The sequence below is a fragment of the Ptychodera flava genome, chromosome 15 (genome assembly GCF_041260155.1).
Source record: "Ptychodera flava strain L36383 chromosome 15, AS_Pfla_20210202, whole genome shotgun sequence".
Classification (NCBI taxonomy): Eukaryota; Metazoa; Hemichordata; class Enteropneusta; family Ptychoderidae; genus Ptychodera; species Ptychodera flava.
In genome coordinates this window covers 23,483,971-23,504,415 of record NC_091942.1, presented here as the reverse complement: position 1 = coordinate 23,504,415, position 20,445 = coordinate 23,483,971, and the positions used below count along the sequence as shown (strand labels likewise).

Sequence of the window (20,445 nt, the reverse complement as noted above, 5' to 3'; positions counted from 1 at the left end):
TAATGTAATACTAAAAATCCATACACATGTCAAAAATAGTCCTATAATGAGTATTTTAGTAAAAGAAGAAATCAAAAGGAAGAAATTTTCCATATTGAAGAAATCATATCATATTTAGACCTTAGTACTTATGAAGTAATAATTATGAATCTCATTAGAATACAATGTGCAACTAGCAATGTTAAGTTGCTGTGTGCCAGTAGATAGACACCCGATTGATGGCTAATTGGTGTAATATTTATAGGATTATAAGGCATCGTCTCAGATTGTCGCAGAAGTTCAAGAAACGAAATTTCTTCGTTTAGATCAAAACCCCCTCCCCCCTCCCCCTAAACGAAACTTCAAAAGTGCGAAATGTTCACGTCTGCCTGAGAGTACAATGTTGCATTTTGCTATAGCTACTAAAGACGTATTCCATCCCCTTGCAATTAAAGTAATCAGATTTGAGTAGTAACAGGGCATTTTACCGCATAAAAGTTTCATTTTATTTTACTTTCCCTTTTTGCATCTCTTGTGCTGTTCTTTGTCTTTGTGAACACGCAATTTGTACTTGGTAGGGGCGGTATTAAAATAAGCGAGAAACTTTGACAAGGGGGCCCAGGCACGTTCAATCATATTGAAACGACTATGACCAGGTGCATAACAAGTGAGAATAAAAACATCTAGTGGTTAGAGCAGACGCTTATAAATAGCACATTTTTAAAAAATGATACTTTTTGTCTTTGTATAATTTGATGAATAAAATTTTTAGGATACAATATTCCTATCGGTAAATTGTGTTTGGGGCACAAACGAGATGGAAACAGTTACAAATTTGTTGGCACGAGTGTGCAGGTTTTCTTTAATTTAAATAACATACGAAAACTTGTGACCACAAAATAAAAGTGCGAAAGTGTTGTTCACTAATTGTATGGAAGTCAACTCATTTCCCCCGTAAACGAACAAAGTTCGCTTTTTGAACTTCTGCGACAATCTGAGACGGTCCCTAAGGTATCATCTGTCAGTAATTAATCGTTCATTAGTTGGTTCAAAATGCCTTTTTATGCAAATCAGTCTAGTACTGATGCACCAACAGTGCAGACACACAATGAAACCAATAGCAAACATAACAATTTTATGTCCAGCTTTCACATTCTGGAAAGGGTTCTTAAACATAAAGTCATGAGGTTTGGTAGTTGAATGACCCAGATCTATGTCAGGGGCAGCAAACCACTGAGCTGATTTCAAGAAACAATCTCAACAGATGTTTTTACATAAATGTTTAACCAACTAGAAGAATATTGACAGTTATTGTCTATTGCTCTTTCACGATGATGTTAAAGTTTTTTCCTTCACATCTATCAGTTTTGTCATATCCCTTTAGCTTTTGGGAAAATTTGCTCCAGTCCTGTCCATATAACAAAACTTCTCACGCATCCAAAAATAAAATGTGTCCACTACCCTCTTCCTACTACATGATTGGACCCTCCCTGTAGTCAAACTTCCAAAAACAACTAAAGGATTGTATGCATGGGCTTAGATTTACAATTTTGGATTTTGCAAGTGTGATGTAAGCCTTTGATATACCATTAGAACCACAGGCTCTAGAGTCAATGCAGGCGAACCGCTAGCCGTCACTGATACAATAAAAATCAAATGAATTTTGAGAATGATAGGGAACGATCGACGGTTGCATGATAGATGAACTTGCTAATTTTCTCAGTGAAATCGGACACGGAATGTGACATGGCGTGGTTTTTATAGCCATTCTGTTTCAGACTTGAGGTGTTTCTCGCTTCTGTACACTCATCTATGGGTGGAATAGTCCCAGAGCTGAATAGCCCACCAAACGACTGTGGTGTCATTAATGCTTTTTGAGAACCAGTAGATCTTGAAAATCTGTGAATTCAAAGAAAAGTATTCAATTGTCTCTGATGTCCATATGTTTTTATCATATGCATACCGATACTGTCAGATTTGGTATGGTCAGTCCGAGTCAAATTTGCCTCAGAGGAATTATGAATACAGGATTTTTGTTGTTCACAACTGAAACTGACAGAAATTCTGCTAAGGTTAAAGGTCAAAGGTTATACACATGCTCAGTGTACCATAGTCTGGGTTACATTGCTCTGATGACATGATCAAAGACTGTCGGACGTACATCACCTTTTTCTGTTATACCATAATATACTTGTATCCAAAACATTACAGAAGACTCACAAAATACAATTCCTTGCAAGGTTTTCCCATACATGAACAGTACTCTTGTGAAAATAATATTATCTGCTATTTTTGCTATCACTTGGATTTCTGATAACCGAGGACAAAATTGCTTTCATTTGCACACACATTTTCAAGATCTTTACCCCAAGGAAATGTTTATCACCACGGAAAGCCACTTAGAACTATTTCATAATTTTATAATCAGAGCCTTCTACAAAATTGAACTGGCGGTAGATTGTCAAAGTATAGTACAAATATGAGAGTCCAAATGTCTGCCCCTGGGGCGCATTTTACCTTAAAAGTCAGAGAGATTCACATCTTGCTGTGAGCTTCTCTAGGGTTGTGTTTATGGAGTAAAGTACTCATTTATCTCCACTGAGAATGATTTAATGACGTCTAGACTAGAAAGACAGCTCTGTCTGTCATTTCAATTTGAACATAGCTGAGATTCTATGAAGAGTGTGGAACTGTCATTTGCAGCTGTGGTTTTGAATTGGTTCATTAATGGGAATAAAGATGATGACTCAGCTCATTATTTATGCGAAAAAACACTTATTACCAGAAGTTTACCCTTCTATACCAGGTGTTTCTTCATACAAAGTATTTCAAATTTTCATTTTTTCAGTGAGGATTTTCATCCTCTCTTTTACAATGCAGTGCTAATTTGGTGTAAATATTGTAAGATTGCTCATGATGGTGAATTGCTTGGTTTCTGTTGTTTATATTTTTACCGGTAGTACCTGGGAAGTCTATCATGTGATATCCTCTAGACTACATTCAGACTGTCTGTGTGTATAAGCTATAGATTTGCCATAATCAATGCCAACATGCTCCTTTCCAGTCCTACAGTCTTCTTCAATGCATACCGCAATCTCTTTCCTTTATTGTGTCCCTCAGGGACAAATAGAGCTGGAGTGAGATAGGCAGAAGCTTTGTGAAGTCATAGTTACAAGAGCATGAGTGTCAGTTACGCTATCATAATGCCACAGAAATTGAGATAAACACAAGCTTTGTGTCAGCCTCCAGACTCTGGTCAAAATTGGTTCACCAGTTCCCCAACAATGGGATCAAGATAACAATTATTAAAAGAGCAAACATGGCATTTTAATGAAAATATAATAACAAAGCGAACACATTCATTGATAAACACATGACAACATAACCACAAATCTATTTTATTTACTGATTTGCAAAAAAGGAAAAGTGGCAAATAAAAGATATTTCAAAATTGACATTCACAATTGTGTTACAGGTAATACCAATGTGTACGAGCATAAGAATATGAAAGTTTGCAATTGAAGGAGGCTTTTGTCTTATGAATAATTTACCAATTTACGCTACATACTTCATTTATTTTTCCCTTGCAGACTTTATATACCATTTCTTCATTTATAATATGTCAGAAAAAATTACACAGACAAGCATTGCACGGATTTTCTCCCTGGTTCTGTGGAGTAACACACTGATAACCATACAAACAAACACACACCGACATACCGACTTATTCTCCTATTCCACGCAGTGCGTTTAGTGATGTAATGCAATCAGGAAACAGACTTTCACCTACAATTTCATCACCGAGACGTCCATTACGACAAATTAAAGCGTCACTTAGGTCCATATGCGGAGTGGGAATTCTTGTACTGACAGGGAAACGCATTTTGCTAAGTACACCTTGTGTGTAATTTCCAACATCTCGAAATCTGTCATCCAGATCCAATGATGATAAAAGCATCCTTTTAATACTTTCATCGCAATGGAAATTCTTTGCTAGAAAATGATCAAGAATATAAATGTAGGAGAAAAGAGCGCACATTTTGCTTTCAGCATCTTCAGTATTGATGTAGGTAGAAATGTACCTTTGGTGATCCAGCCAGATGAATTCCAGATGTCCTTTTGTCTACCAAAGTGAAATGCAAAAAAAATCAATATTACTTTTCATATTTATACATGTATCATAGTGCATTTCGACTATTTTTGAAATCTCAGGTCAGAAAACTGATCTGAGTCTTGGGATACTTATGTATGGTGTTTTTTGTCAAGTATCGGAATACCTTAGTGCTAATTACACGACATGCTGAACACTTGTCACCACTAGACTGGTTACATATAATAAAAACAACAAAAATAGCAATGACAAGGATAATAAAAACAACAATAATACCAATAATAATAATAATAATACAATAATAATAATAATAATAACAATAATAACAACAATAATGATTTCAATGCAAACAACAGACAACGTGTCTGTTGTTTACATTAATTTTGTTGTAATAGCCTGGTTTTTATTGAGGGAACCACCTGCAGCATAATGGTTACCCCTTTTCCATGTTGGCTTATCCCAGTTATTTTAAAGTTCAGGAGAATGGAACTAGGGAACATGCTGGGTGTCATTAGTTCAACATTTATGCGACATTAGTATGTATATCACTGTAAAATCAAATCATGCTCTGTGATCATATCATGTTTTATTTCACCTATCGCTCATATCAGATAATTTGCCATTTTCATTTTTTTGCACACAATGCCTGACTTACCATATTGCATTATTTTTTCCTTATCTTCATTGACATTCATTCCACAAATGCTCACCGCATGACAGAAGTGGCTTTCAAGCAATGCACAGGTGATCACATCCATTCTTTACATAGTAGTTATACAATTTGATGTGCTGTTTATGACATCTGATTCAAGAGAACCACAACAAACCTTATCCACCTATACTTCCTGTGATACTAGTTATCACAAACAAAGATGGACAAGGGCTATCTATTCAGTATATTCCCTGTTTGTGATTGTGAATTAACTATAAATTGTCTAATCCCTGTACCTTTACCTTTGTGCTATCTATCATATCTGACTTTAGTGATTCTGGCATTAGGGAAATTATTTGCATCACATTTCATGCTATAGATTTCTTAGGAACACAGGTTTGTGAGAGGTGGACAAGGACATTCTACTTGGCATCTGCATGTTTCCTTATGTAATGCTCATATCACTTGAAAGAAACTTCCAATCATTTTGCTTGTTTTGTAATTCAATTATCTGAATGTCTTTTGATCAACCAAGGATTTAGGTAATCAACAAAGTTGCATTTTAATCTTTCGAGGCTTGTATAGACAAATTTCCAGGGACATCCCAGCCTTTTTTGCATCATGCATGAGCCTAGTGAACAATTTTCTGAGCATCATAGTGATAACGTTGCTTGTTCAGAGGAAATTATTTCTGCATTTTAATATGATGAAATTTTTCAGTTGTTTTGAAAGGTTTCACAGTCAAAAAAAAACTAAGTATTAAAGCATTACAATGCAAAAAAACTTTCAAGCTTGAATTTGCTTGCCAATCCATATTTTAACGTATGACTGGCATTTCACACATATCTGTCATTCTAAAATCACTGACTTAGTCACTGATATACCAGTAGTGCACATTCATTGTAACATGGCTGCAGAATTTTTGATTCAGTAAAATTAAAATAAAAAACAACTTTCAATCCTTACTTAAATATGACTTGATGGATGGAATAAAATTTCAACAACTACTTTAACATAATATAGTACAATATTTCATTTTCTAAATTTTGTAAACTTTCATTCTAAGCTGTGATTAAAAATATGAACCATGTTTGAATGTATTGCCTGTCGAGAATTATCAGAAACATGCTTGTTTGTCAGTTCATGTGATGTCTACATCAGATATTTCAAAACCTTTTCACTATTCAGACAATTTTTAACCCTAGGCTCATCGTGAGTTCTGGATTTTACTGAGTATCTCTGCTACAAGAAATGAGAGGACACCCAAAGTTCACTTCAAATACTGCACAGCCTTTGAATTTAGATAAGGCAGTTGATTCGGTGATTGGAAGTTGTAAAGATGTGCATTGAAGCTGCACGATGTCTCTTCCAGAAAAAACATTGGTTTCTGAAAGATTCGAAATAATTTTCTCAATTTATACATCAACTTTGCTGCTTTCTTTTTCTGTTAATTGACTCCATGAGCTGCACGTAAATGACACTAAATGTTCCATAGATGTCAAAGTTACTCTCAATTATGTTGAATTTTCTGTGTGCCTGTCCATCTAAACCTTTCATGTGTATGTTATTAACGCAGTGTTACAGTAAACAGTCACATCTACAGTAGGCAAGGTTGTGTTCTGCGAAGTTCTCATAACTTCCATGTAATAATTGGACTGCATGTACTTTTGACAGCGAAAATAAAATCGTTGTAGTCTTGTAAGATCTATACCATTAAATCACACATTTAGGCAAAACTGTCCCTGTAATGTACACTCTGGCACCTGAATTGTAGCTAATCGACATCTGTATTTGGTAGTTGCAGATCATGATAGAAAGAAAAAGTGCTTTTAAAGATATTTGAATTGACTGTTCTGAATATGTTTGTAGCTAGAGACAGATTTGGTGACGCAAGAAATCACCAAGTTTTCAGATCATTGTGCTTAAAGGGGTCAATAAATGAAAGATTTGTAATAATTATGGTAAAATGTGTCATGTTCTATTCCGTCAAAGTCTGAGATTTATAGTATTTTCTTTACATTTTCAGGGATGGCTGAATGAGCTGATGAGTTACGACCCAGACAACTATCACATCAGTCACACCCATTCAGTGTTTCTACGCCTTGAGAATCATTCCCTCCGACTGTCCAGACCAAAGCATAACATTCCACGCAAAGCATCATGGGACGAGCCCAAGCAAAGCCCCATGTTCATCCATCAGAGACATTTCGATCTGATTGGGAGCAAAGTGTACCTCCTCCCGGAGGGGCTGTGCCGGAAGCGGTGGTGGAGCAAGAAGTATCCGATTTGCGTGGAGCTGGCCAAGCCGGGCACCAAGTCGCAGAGAAAGGCAGCTGACAGTCCAACAGACTCGTTGATTGGGGAGGGAGCGAAGGGATTTGATGTGATACAGAGGGAGGAATGCACAGACACTGTGCTGTATTTGTTCGGCCGGACTGGCAGGGAGAAGGAGGATTGGTTTCGTAAACTTGAAATTGCTGCAAATTGGAATGCCACGAAGGGCAAAAAGCCGCTGCAAACGTTACTCAAAGGTAAACCATCCACCAAACTAAAGGACGATGGTGCCGAGAAGTCCTCCGAGGACAATACCACGGTGCCGTTTGAGGACATTGAACGCACCAACCTGAAGGCCGGCATTGACTTCTACAAGTACATGTCTAAGCTCATTCCAAAGGGTAAAGACGAGATCAGCCAAGGTGTCAATATTAAGTCCAGTGGCGTGACGTATGCCAGTCCGGCACGCCGGTCCAAATCGGAGCCTACCGGAAACGAATCTCCAGCGTCCTGGGTGAATGCAGTGATTAGCAGAAGTTTCTGGGACTTCCTGAGAGAACAGCAGTGGGCTGGAGTTGTTGCCAACAAGATACAAAGAAAACTTAGCAAAATAAAGGTAAACTACAAAATAATTACCATCGACAGCACTACTGGTTAACTATAATTATTTCTGTCGCAAATTATGACAAAGAGGTCCTCTGCTGGAGAAAAAGTGTGATGTGAAAGTTACAAATTATCTATAGCCACCTCCTCACTGTCATACATCACATATTGGTCCTTTCTTACATTTAAGAAATCTTAGGTCATACCAAAATGCTGACTTCAAAGGCTTGATCCATTCATGAGTGAAAGATAAACAGCAGTGATCTAGTGTGAAGTTCGCTATATAGATTTGTCTGTTTTCAGGTTTAAGGTAGTACAGCCTTGAAATTGAAAGACGTCGACTTTTGCTCAAACTTTCTTCAATGAAACTTTCAACCATACTCTTACCAAATTGAGAATATAAATCAGGGGTCACTGTGCAATGGTTGGGACGAGAGAGACAAATCACCTGACATTTACCGATATTTGAAAATTATAAATGGCCGCCATCCATGTGTTAACTCTATGGGTAAAAAATAAATGTTTTAACTTCTGAAGATTAAGACGTTGAAAATTTGTTTTACTCCAAGAGCTTTGAAATGTACCTCCACCAGTGGTGGATCACAAATAATTGTTACCAGAGTGTGAATATCTGTCCCGTGAGGCACATATCTACCGTACCTTAAAGTTGGAGATTTTTCATAGTTCAACTCCTACTGAAGCTGAAATACTTTGAAAGCCAAAAGTGATCAAATAGTTTACCATTGTGATAAAGAAAATGGTTAAAATGAAGTTGCACTCACCCTGTAGTATCATCAGCAAAAGGCAAAATCTGAACACTGTATTTTGAAATGTGACTCTCTGTGTGCAATATAAATTTGCCTTTATTTCCAACAATAGGGTCTGTTATTCAGTTTGCAGTGCAATCTATAGCAGAGTAAAAGAGGACTGAGTGAAAAGAAAAGTGTTGATAACAGATAAGGTTTCTCATCATGGATGAAAAAACGGTGTTACTTTTTAAAGTTTACGGTGGGGTTTTGAATTCCAGGATGAGTAATGATTGATGTTTTGACGGATATCCTGGAAATGAATGGTATGAAGTATGTGTCAGTTTGTGGAAAGATATAAAATGAGAACTGATATTCCTGGCATAAACAAGGAAACCTATCCATCTTCCTCTTTCACTTTCTGTGATTTGATTTATGCTATAGCATGTCAATTACATTGTGCCGTGTCATACCTGTATTCAGGGAACTGGGTGTCAGTAGCATTGAATTGTTTATCTTGGAATTTCAAAGGACACTTCTCGCTCTGTCGTCACATGTCAGGTACAGGCAGATATAGTCCACACTTCTTGAACTGTAATTTAAAACAAAGTAACATGCTGACATATTTTGGTAGGGAAAGCAGTCCATCATCCGTCTTCTTGTTTTTGCTGTGATTTGCTGAAGCATAATACAGTGCAATGATTGACTAGACTATACGTAGCGTGCACATATGTTTACATCTGTATTAACCCTGGTGCAATAAGATTTGGTACAGCTCTGCCCATTGCTTTCAATTTACAGAGAAATGGGGAAATGAAAGGAGTGACAGATTTACATTGAGAAGTCAATGTCCAAGGGGCAGTTGTTATCATTGTCAAACCTAGCATTCATTTCTTTTTCTAAATATGCCTGTTCACACTTTCATCATTTCAAAAGTATTATGTTAAAACAGGTAAAAATAAAGATCAAATTATTGAACCCACAAGTTTAAATCTGTGTGTTTTCAGGTGCCATATTTCATAAATCAACTGGAAATCACAGACATAGACCTAGGGATAGCCATGCCAGTCATCCGACGTGCTTCCCCGCCAGTCATGGATGAGCGTGGCCTCTGGGTCGACCTGGACATCACTTACTACGGCTCCTGTTGCATGACACTGGAGACCAAACTCAACTTAACCAAGCTAGGCAAGGACAACGGACAGTCTAAGGAGAGGACTTTGGCCAATACTAAACAAGCGCAAGTAAAGGCTGGAAGGTAATAATATGCAAAACTAAATATGAGTTTATGCATGTGGCTTGGCTATGAGGTGACACTCTACTCAAAACTCTGATATCTTCCAACTTTCTTGTCATTTCTGAACTATACAGAAAACATAAATTCGGTTTCTGTGTCCTACAATACTTGCATGTCACCACAAGGGTTGTACCATAGCATAGAAATGGTATATTGGAACAACTGCACTTGCTCATGACACAACACGACATGATCTGATTGTGTGATACCATACGCTAAATGTATTCCTAGGAGATAAATGAATTGGTTGCAAATGATTTGGCTTGGCATGAAGTTTTGATCCATGATTTCATCGGGTCTTTGTTTAACTACTTTTCATTTGAAATTTGAAATTCTTTTTCACGTAAACTTTCACTTTGATTTACCTTACTCAGAAACAGAACCTGTGTTTTGAATATTTTATTGCCTGTCTTGACCACTCTTTGCCTCTATCTCTATAATTTTATGACTGTTGATTTTCATTTCTCGTTCTAACCTCTGCTATACCTGTCCTTTTTTTTCCCCCAATCCCATTTCTTTCCCCCATCACTGTTGTATGTATGACTTTCATGTTTGTCGGTGTTGGTGTTTTGTGTTTTGGGCTGACGCACAACCCCTACACGCTTTCTGCACACATAGAAAGGGAAAGAAGGAGGCTCTAAGCTCTAGGCCTAGTCAGAAGACGCACACTAACAGGACGGCCGCTAGCAAAAGCAACGATTCTTCTAACCCCACACCCATATCCGTGACGAGGTGAGAGGTGAAACACACAGCGGCGTACTTTGAGTATAAAACACAAAATACTTAACACTTCAGATAATTTTTTCTGTGAAAACAATTATCGTTGTACATGTAGTTCAGCCAGATCTCAAATATGTTAAAGTGCATTCAACTGTAACTTTTGATGTGTTTTCATTATTTTAACTCTGTTTGCAAAAGAATTTCGTGCTATGCTTGTGAAATCATGTAATATGCCTGGTGTCAAACTGATCAGAACACCTGTGTGTGCATTCTGTGTGTGTGTGTGTATCTGTGTGTGTATCTGCATGTGTGTGTGAAATGGGATGATATTGTTGACGACCAAATTTTACTCCTCACTAGAATTTATATGTCAACCATAACATTGAACAAAATTTGTTACGTTTGCCAGGCCAGTACTTTTGGGAAAAGAAGAAGGAGACAATTTACTTGTTTTCAAGTGCAAAAAATAATGAAAATACTATCAAAAGTTACAGTTACTGGCCCTCTAAGGTAGTTTGCGCCTCAAAGTTGAAGGACTGAAACTGTTGCTTAAACTTTCCTCAAGCGAACCTTCAACCATTCTTTTTCAAATTCAAGAATACAAATTAGGGATCACTGTGTAAGTTTGGTAGTAGAGAAACAAATTACCCAATATTTGATTTGAAATTCAAAATGGCTGCTATCCACGTGTTATCTCTATGGGGTAAATAAATTCCTGATTTTCACAAAACTAAACTGGTGAAAATCTTATGTACTCCATAAAATTCAAAATGAGCCCCCACAAGTGGTGGGACAGATGAATATTGTAAAAAGTTTGAGAGTCAGAATATCTGTCCCTGAGGCGCATTCTACCTTAAGAGGTGAGGTTCGTGATTCCAAACAATATGGCTGCAATTCTAACAATGCTGAAGCATAGTGTAGACAAATGGCAGATGATGATAATGCAAGCTAGTGAGTGCAGCTAACATTCTAAAAAAATTGCTGAAAGCCTGACTTAGTGCAAATTGCATAGCATACAATACTGCAGACTCCTTGCAGCATAATGATAGCAATATTCTCAAGCTGTACAATATTAACTGCAAAAACGATCACCAACTCTGCTCTGTTAATATTAGAAAACATGTATCAAAAAGTGAAAACAGACTGTAGATAAGTCAAGTGAACAACTCTCTCTATTTGAAGACTTTTCCTTTCTCATGGAGTTTGAATGTGTTGACTCCACTAACTCAATAGCAATTCTCTTTCTCTTTTCTGATCTCTTCTCTCTGTATATGCTTTCCCAATTTCCTTATTGATGGATTGATTTACTGATTATTTGATTGATTCAGAGTCGTAAATAAAATTGCGTTTAGATGATATAAAAAGTGCTTTATCAAGATGGCTGCCATTTGATCGTATTTGATTTGGCTGTACAGTTCTACATTTCTATGACATTTTCTATTTTCAGACTACCATGTGATTATTATTAGAAGTGATTCATAAATTTGATCTCCATGGCATATGAAGATAGATTACGTTTATGTCAGAGTTCAACAACATTAAGTAGCCACACCTGTTCTTTGAGGAAAGAAACTCACACAATTCAATAACAGCTTGTGTGGTGGAAAAAAATACTTGTAGAAACCTCTTTATGAGTGACACAATGCAGAGAAGATGAAAGTAGACAGAGGCGTAGTTATACAGTAATATGAATGAGATTGGATGAAACATAAGCCAATGTTACTGCTAGGTTACCAGTTCATATATTGAATGTAAGTGTGTATTTCTTTGTTGTACGTTACAGTCCATCAGCTGCACTTGACAGTGATGAGGAGGACAGTGCAGAGTCTTCAGAAGAAGAAGACGTGGACAACTCACCTGGAGATGCTGGTGCTACGGATAGTACTGATGGGTGAGTCCCTCTGTGTATATCTTTCCCCTCCTCTCCCTCCTGTAATGGAAAAGATCAGTTGCATTCCCACCCATTGACTTTGTCCAGCCTTTCTCTGTGTGCCTATCCTTGCTGTGTAGTGTCACTGTCTTTCTGTGACTGTTTGTCAGTATGTCTTTCTTTGTTCCTGGCTGTGCCACTTGTGAATTTATCACATGTATCCAGCCTTTCTCTTTTTACTTTTGTCCAGTCTGTTTAGGTTTATGATCTGTTTGTGTCTATTTGTCAGTCTATGTCCCTGACTATCTCTCAATGTTCCCATCACTTTCTGTGTCTTTCTCTGCCTTCCAAAGATTATTGATAATCTTTTCATGTAATCATTTACATTGTTGAAATGTTTGCAGAATGTTTTACCAAGAATGTCAATTGAATGTAAAAAGATTGTCAAATTTGGTCTTGGACCAGTCCTACTTCACAAAAACATGATCTGAAGATTGGCTGACACTGCACTTTTGGTAAACTAGGTTTCCAGTTCATGGTTCCAGATAGTGCTTTGGGTACCTGTGCATACCTTGATATTTGCTGGTATCAGTGTAGATTTTATATATTACTTGAGTTTCAGTTTATGGACACTGTAGTTTGCACTTATAGGTAAAACAAGCCCCCAAGAAAACCTATGTTCTTCCTCCTTGCAGGAGAACAAGAGTATTTCTGATACAGTAAGTTAAGAAAAATGTGTGCAACACAGAGCTAGGTTTTCCCTGGTAGCAATGTAACATATCTAAACAGATCACCAAGAGCAAAGTAATGAAGATATGATTTTGATTTGTACAGTTTCCTGCTGCAAAAAATAAGAATACAGTCCAATTTCCAATTTCCATTCTTATACTAATCTGTTTCCACTGCTATTCATTTCCCACAGCTATGTTGGTGGTAGTACAAGCAAGAAGATACTTCGAATTGTGGATAAAGTCACCAAATCCAAATACTTCCAAAAGGCCACAGAGAACTCGTACGTGAAAAAGGCCATAGAAGAAGTGTCCAATTTACCTCTGGTGCTGTCGGTAGAAGTGAAGAGTCTTCATGGCACACTGGCTGTCAATCTACCGCCACCTCCATCAGACAGACTCTGGTGAGTTGTTGACTAACACAGGCAGCAGAGAGGAGCTGCCATTGGTTTGTTCCCTTTCTTCCCATGACGAAATGGGCAAAGCTGAAATCTGTGTCTTTCGTATTATCACTACTGCAGTAAATCATAGTCAAATATTTCACACAAATTCTTTTGCTGGTCTAAGACTAATTTGGCTTCATTTGACAAATTTGAAATTACCATTCCATCAACATTGTGAAAATAGTTATCATAAGTGTGCATGTCCACATGCAGTTGCCTTGGAAAACTGAGGATGAAAAACAGGTTCAACATGAATTATAATGAACATAGATTGACAGACAAGCAGACTTTGTAGTAGTTAGGCCCTTCATTGGAAAAGACTTTTGAGATATTCAGTGTTTCTTTTCTTATGCAGGTATGGTTTTCGTACAAAGCCCAATCTATGGCTGTCAGCAAGACCAAAACTTGGCATGAGACAAGTGAGAATTACTCATGTGACAGATTGGATTGAGAAAAAACTGGAACAGGAATTTCAGGTCAGTTGGATTTTTCATTCATCTCAATTACATGTCCACTGAGATCTTTTTAAAGTGTGTTTCTGTCACTCGGGGACAGAATGTTTCTTCCATCATTTTGGCTAGAATATGGAAAATTCCCTGGCAATTATTCCAACATGTCAAACAGTGATTCAACCACTCCAAACAAAAGGTCTACGTTGTCCAACAGCAATTGTCCTGGTAGAGTGGTTCCATTATCTGAAACAACTATATTTTTGCCACATGATGGAGTGTCGCCATTTCAGAAATAAATGCCAGAAAACAAGCTGAGTGTTAATGGCAGCAGTACCCCAAGAGTGTGTACATGAACATGCATGCTCATGAAACATGTGGTAGACTGGACGTACACAAATCATACAATTTTCTGCATTCTGTACATGCCCTTATACAATACTGGCTTGATTTCCATTGTAACCTGGGTACTTTTCAAACATTATATGCCTGTGCAACAGCTATGAATATTCATGTCAATTGAGACTTTGCATAAATGTAGAGTCCCATATGTCTGTTGGTGCCACGCCATCCCCCAGGAATTCCGTGCAGATGTTGCTTTAGGCTGGAAAACCAGTACCACCAGGCACAGCAACCATTGATTGGTGAGTTCTGTCCGGAGAGGTCCACCTCAATAAATGACTTTTCTATGATGAGAAGGCTTCTTTGCTAAACTTGTAATGTCCTCATGTATGTTTTTTTACTATTTTCAGAAAGTCTTTGTGATGCCAAACATGGATGACTTGGTGATTCCTATCATGGATGGAGGAATGGATGAGAGCTACACAGCAGGTGACCAAGGTGATGCGTAAAAAAAGTCATCACTGAATTACAAGGAGTCACAACCCCCAAACGACAAACTGCAACTATGCTCTGTCCAAAAGTTGTAATCTTTGTGTAAATAAAACTCGTCAGCTCATTCATTTCTGATGGTTCAATGCAGAACAAGGTCAGCTGCTCGCTAAGACAATGCAGTTTTATGTACACAAGTTTGCACACAGTATGCCCGTGGAGTTGTGGATGAGTATATTTGACTTGAAACTAGAAACTTTAAAGAGTTTTTCCAAGGTGTGCCAAAGTGTATGTTCCACATTGACAAAAGGTTCAGAGAAAATTGTACACAGTGAGGGTGAATGGTTTCAAATATATACAATGTGTCATTTTATTCAAAGTCGATCAGTTGTGTGACTTTGGTCACAATTATTTTCAAATTGTGTATATCTGGCCTGTGTACAACTCTTGCATTATTTCGTTTTCCTCTTTCTCATTGAAGGCCAATCTCACAAATTATTTGGTATTGATGGCTAGATATCACATTACAAAGTTACAACTCTAATCTTTACATTAAACTGAAGCTCTGTCCCCAAACTTGCCAGCAAATATTTTTTTAACTTTATCATGCCAAAATACCCACAGTACCAAACCAGATGTTTTTTTATTATTTCATGCTGATTTTCCAGTCATTTTCAGCTGTCTTAGGCAGATCTCCTGATTTGGACTCATCACTGAATTCAAATGTGCCCAAACTGTCAAAGTACATGTGTAAACCACATGTAAGTCAATATAAAGTGTTTGAATCTCCCATGTCCAACTCCCCAATATAACTAATTTTTGTACATTTTATTCAACATATTACAACACAGAAATGTTTTTGTTACATACATTTTTTTATCATAACCCAGCGAGGTTGAAAGGATTCATTGTAATGCACCTTTCTAACGAACCTTTTTTTACAATCACCCCAAACCCTGTGCACCCCTATTTCTGTGCATAATAGGTCTTGCCTCTGATGTGTAAGCCGTAGGACAGTACTACAGTGTAAAAGTAAAAGGGTTAGTGGCATTAGTCAAAGGGACTGATGCAAATCAGTCACTGTATGAAATTATTTTGGTTTCTGCAAGACATTTGGTGTTGATTTTGATTCTTATACAGTACGTTTTATTTCAAGTTGCTGCCAATATTATATTCTAGTACTATTGTTGTGTAGTTTGAAGTTTTAAAGCGTTTTATTATGTTCTTGCTGGGGTTATAGTACTGATACATACACATTTTACAATGTCAAACTGTTATTCATTTGCTAACATTGATTTCACTTTATTCTCACATCCAACATCTCTGAGAAGACGTGCACCTTGAAAATAAGGCACTCATTGTATTTTCCAAGTTTGTTTAGCCTCTACTTGTTTCACACCCAATGTCAAATATTTAGCACCCGGCGTTTACTGACAGTCTAATTATCCCTTTTCCTACTTCCACACTTTCTATTTACAAGCATGGAACACCACAAATATCTAGTATTTCACTCCAGCTCATCGTGACATCCCTACCACCGGACTCTCTCATCTTCAGTAGGTCCCTATTTCAAGTAGCAGTACTTTTCATATCAACTCAGAGTGCAATCTCACTGTATCTTAGGTTTGTACCATAGACAAAATCTTTATTTCTTTGAATTAACGTGATTTTATTTGTGTGTGGATGTTAAGAATTTAAAATGTATGTATTTGTATGACCAGTGAACAAAGATGGAAGGTGTATGAAATATATGTATTCCTGCATGTGCAAGTGTTTTTACTACATTTACAAATTAATGCATTGTCTCACAGTGTTGTCAGAGGTAATACTTACATGGTAGAGTAAATGTCTAGTTTGAAAGTGGCCGGATTACACTGTAGACTTATCACAACCAATATAGCAGCTTATTTGACAGTGTTGTATTTTGCCAGGGATTATTTTACATGCAGTCATTTGTGATTGGTTTTGTGTGTTTCAAATATTTACAGTGCACACCTACTTGAAATTTACCACAAGTAACAGTTCAACAGTAAACCGAACTTTTTCACATGTATGGAGGGATCTTTTATAGTTCTCGTCTTTTTTTGCATCAGATTTTAATGTTTGTTTGACACTTTAGTAAATATATGCTCGCTATAACATTTATACAGCTGTTCATGTGTACAAGGGAATTGCCCATTTCATCTTATTGGTAGTAAACAGTAGAGCCTCTAAGTTCAGTGTGCAGATTTTGCATATATAATGAAACATTTGCATAATTTATGCATTTATTCATATTCTCATTGGTGCTTGAATTGCCATTGCAAGGCAGAGGACTGGCAACTCTGACCTGACAGGTTTATGTATTAACCTGTGCACACACATTTAATCAGTGATGGTTCTGTGTTTTTTATTGTCCTAAGACTGGAAGCATCAATATCACTTTATAATATCCCATTCACCATTGAACTCCCCTGAGAGCTACCCAACTGAATTGTTTTCCGTTGAAGGGTAGCTCTCGTACGCAGAGAGGTGAATGTCTTTCTGCAATATGCATTAATAAGGTCAAGTTCATATCATGCAAGGGAGGTCAGAATGTGTGGATGAATTTTGTGGATTTGAAAGTTTGAAAATCCTGGACCAAAATTCAACATCCAAGTCCAAAAGTCTTCTGTCACGTGTACTTAAAATGTGTACAGACTGAAATACAACTAAAGAAAGGGATTCCAGAAAATAGTGGAGAAATTGTCTTTGATAATAATATATTCATTCTCCAAAGAAAGTACGCAGTCAGCATTGCATGGTTTGTGTAACATTTGTATACTCAAGGGAGATAGTTTATCAAGACAGTTATAGTTTTGTGAAAAGCTGGCTGCGTAGGTTTTATAAATAGATAACACATTATAAACCAATGTCAAACACACAGAGCAAATGAGACAAATTCAATACATGAACACTGAAACAAGTTGAAAGAAATTACATTGAACGATGGACTGTGCTTGTTCCATTTGAGCATACAAAGTTTTGCTTACATACCGCTAGAAATATTAATAAATCATTATTTCTCAGAAAATAATAGATCATTTGGTCACAAATAATTCAGTTTTCCTCCCGGGATACATGTGTATTTCAATGATTTTGGGTTTTAATCTACAGACTCTGAACATCTCAATATCTGAACATTTTTGAAAAGTAACCGTATTCGAACTGTTCAAATCCTATTTTTGCTGTCTTTTTGTATGAGGTCTACACTCAAATCTTGTAGATTTGTTCTCTTTTAGAATTTTCATTTGTTCTGGGATTTTTTTAAAGCCCAGACTTTCAGTTATTATGCTCATCTTAAGTGTTGGAATGTAGTTTTCAAAGGGCTTCTATTTTCTGCAAATCTTCAAATCAATTCTTCAAATATGACATGTAGAGCAATAGAGCAATGTACAAAATATGAGCCAATGGCAGATAATGTGAATAAGGAAAAACAATTTACTGTATTTATAATCTAGATAGTAAAAAATAACACAAGGGCAGTGATACTGTACGGCAAACAGTTGACGTTATATTCAACAGCGCCACCAACGTCACTTTTTATTACTATCGTTTTTAATAGCGCCACCAAGATCAACATTACCATACAGGCAAAGTTTTGCCAGCTCTTCCATGTGATGTACCGTAACAGCTTTTGAGACAACAGTTTGAATCCCATTTGTGAAGTTTTGTTAATTTTGTATGATTGTATGTTAAATTTGTTGTGTTTTTAGAAAGATGTCAATTTGGTATACCTGGAACCGTTTGTAACAATTGTCATTTTCAGTTTGTATTTGGCTGCTGAGCTATTTTTCGCCGACAAATTTCATGTCAATAATTTATTTACAAATCAATGGTGTATTTAAAACTCAAGGCATCTATATTGATTCAAATTTGAAATGTACAGCTTTTTGGCAGCGTACTACTTCTGCAGTGGTACCATTAACACATTGCATCAAGGCGCAGCCTGTGAAAATTGTAAAAAAAATTATTGTGCCTTCTAATGAATGAAATAAAGAAAACAGCAATGTGCAAGTACCACTACGTGTGTGTGAAATTCTTGTTTATTTGGTCTACATGTTGGATTGGAAATGCAGTGGCAGCCAATTGAGTGATTTCGATAAATGACATGACAAGAGGTGTCTTTAACATGTAAACACACTATTCTAAAGTATTTGCATAAAATTAAAATGTGGGAAGTGAATGCTATTTTGCAACTGCCCTCTAACTAATTTTAAAACTTTCCCCTTCTCTATGCTGGTATTCTTCTACTAGTTTTTTTCCCTCCCCCTTGTCCTACTCTGAAAACTCCCAGTAGGCCCTCTTCCTACTACAAAAACTTCAATTGCCTTTCCCCTGCCACATAATTGTACTCCCCCAATCGGATCCACCAGAGCAAGTAGCACAGTCATACTCCACATGTGCCTTCTACTGCTGATATGGAAAAAAAAATCATCTGCCTCCCAAGAAACCACCTTGCAACAGCTTTTCTTCTCGAACTGCCCCTGTTAATGTGATTATCATCAAGATTGCTTTCCCCTTCAGAGAAATTTCCCATATTTATCATAACAAGATTTGGTATACATCATCTCTTGGTAGTAACTGTAGTGAATATATTATTTTGAAATTGACATTACAAAGATTTTCAAAAGAAACACGATTGGAACTAATTTGGGATAATTAGATGGTGAAGTAGTGTCGATTTTAATAATCCGCAAATGTAAGCTCATCTGCTTTTCTTTTTAAGTTAAACAGTTGTTTTTATGAGTAATGTGTAAAATTGCAACATTCAGCGGTAGAGCACTTAACAATTTTGATAAATTTGAAAAATATGAAGATCCAATTATCCCAAATTAGTTTCAATCGTGTTAAGAATAAAAGGTATTGACAGATACTGAGTTCAGAGGTCGTCCAGCCCTCTTGGCTTCCAAAAGGAATCAAATCGAAAGATACAATCATGGAAAGAATAATGACTATTTCACTCGCAAGTTCACCAGAAAGAGATATTATACTGCGACCTTTAGTATGTTCATTACATCCTTATCACTCCTCAAAAGTTGAACATCTTTTTTCTGACTTGCCTTTCAGACTCGGTACCATTATATAACAGTATTTGTGTCTTCAATCTTTTACACAATTGGAATTAATTTGAGATAATTTGATCTTCATATTTTTCAAGTTCCTCAAAAGTGTTAGGTGCTCTACAGCTGAATGTTGCGATATTACAAGTTACTCACGAAAACAAAATGTGTAACTTAAAAAAGAAAAGTAGATGAGGTTACATTTGCAGATTAAATCAGCATTTCATCACTGTCAAATTATCCCAAATTAGTTCCAATCGTATTCCTGCCTTTGCTTACTGTTGTGAACACTAACAGTTGACTGCGAAAACGATCTCGTATGATAATCCTGTTGAAATTAGTTTTAATTCATATTAAAAGTCACTCAAATCAGTATGATTTTCTCATTAGGTTTATTTGTGAGTTTGCTCAAAATTGGAGGGTTCGCAGGATAGACGTAAGGTAAACTGGGTTAATGGAAACATTTTTCCTTTGCCGCAAGGGATGGAATGATAAGCTGTGCTGTTAAGAGTGCAGTCAGAACTAGGAAATGAAAAAGTCTTTTTTGTATGTGTGATCGAAGGTTTAGCATATGTTTTTAGCTTATTGACATAGCCGACTAAAGTCTACATTTCGCGTTTCTTTTCCAGTTTCTAGTCGTGTCAATATCTTTTTTATTGTA

General features: G+C 36.7%; 1 protein-coding gene across 4 annotated transcripts in view; it reads left to right on the top strand.

Moving 5' to 3' along the window:
- Nucleotides 1–18,741, top strand: part of LOC139151591 (testis-expressed protein 2-like) — a 45,221-nt gene extending 26,480 nt beyond the window's left edge. Inside the window, exons 3-10 of one of the 4 annotated variants that reach the window (XM_070724492.1) lie at nt 4,811–4,834; nt 6,769–7,632; nt 9,373–9,623; nt 10,281–10,394; nt 12,166–12,273; nt 13,175–13,384; nt 13,779–13,899; nt 14,625–18,741. In XM_070724492.1, coding sequence (XP_070580593.1) covers nt 4,811–4,834; nt 6,769–7,632; nt 9,373–9,623; nt 10,281–10,394; nt 12,166–12,273; nt 13,175–13,384; nt 13,779–13,899; nt 14,625–14,723 — 1,791 coding nt within the window. In that variant the 3' untranslated portion in view covers nt 14,724–18,741. The remainder of the gene's footprint in view (nt 1–4,810; nt 4,835–6,768; nt 7,633–9,372; nt 9,624–10,280; nt 10,395–12,165; nt 12,274–13,174; nt 13,385–13,778; nt 13,900–14,624) is intronic. The other 3 variants (XM_070724493.1, XM_070724495.1, XM_070724496.1) reach the window with 3 other exon arrangements.
- Nucleotides 18,742–20,445: the final 1,704 nt, after the last annotated feature.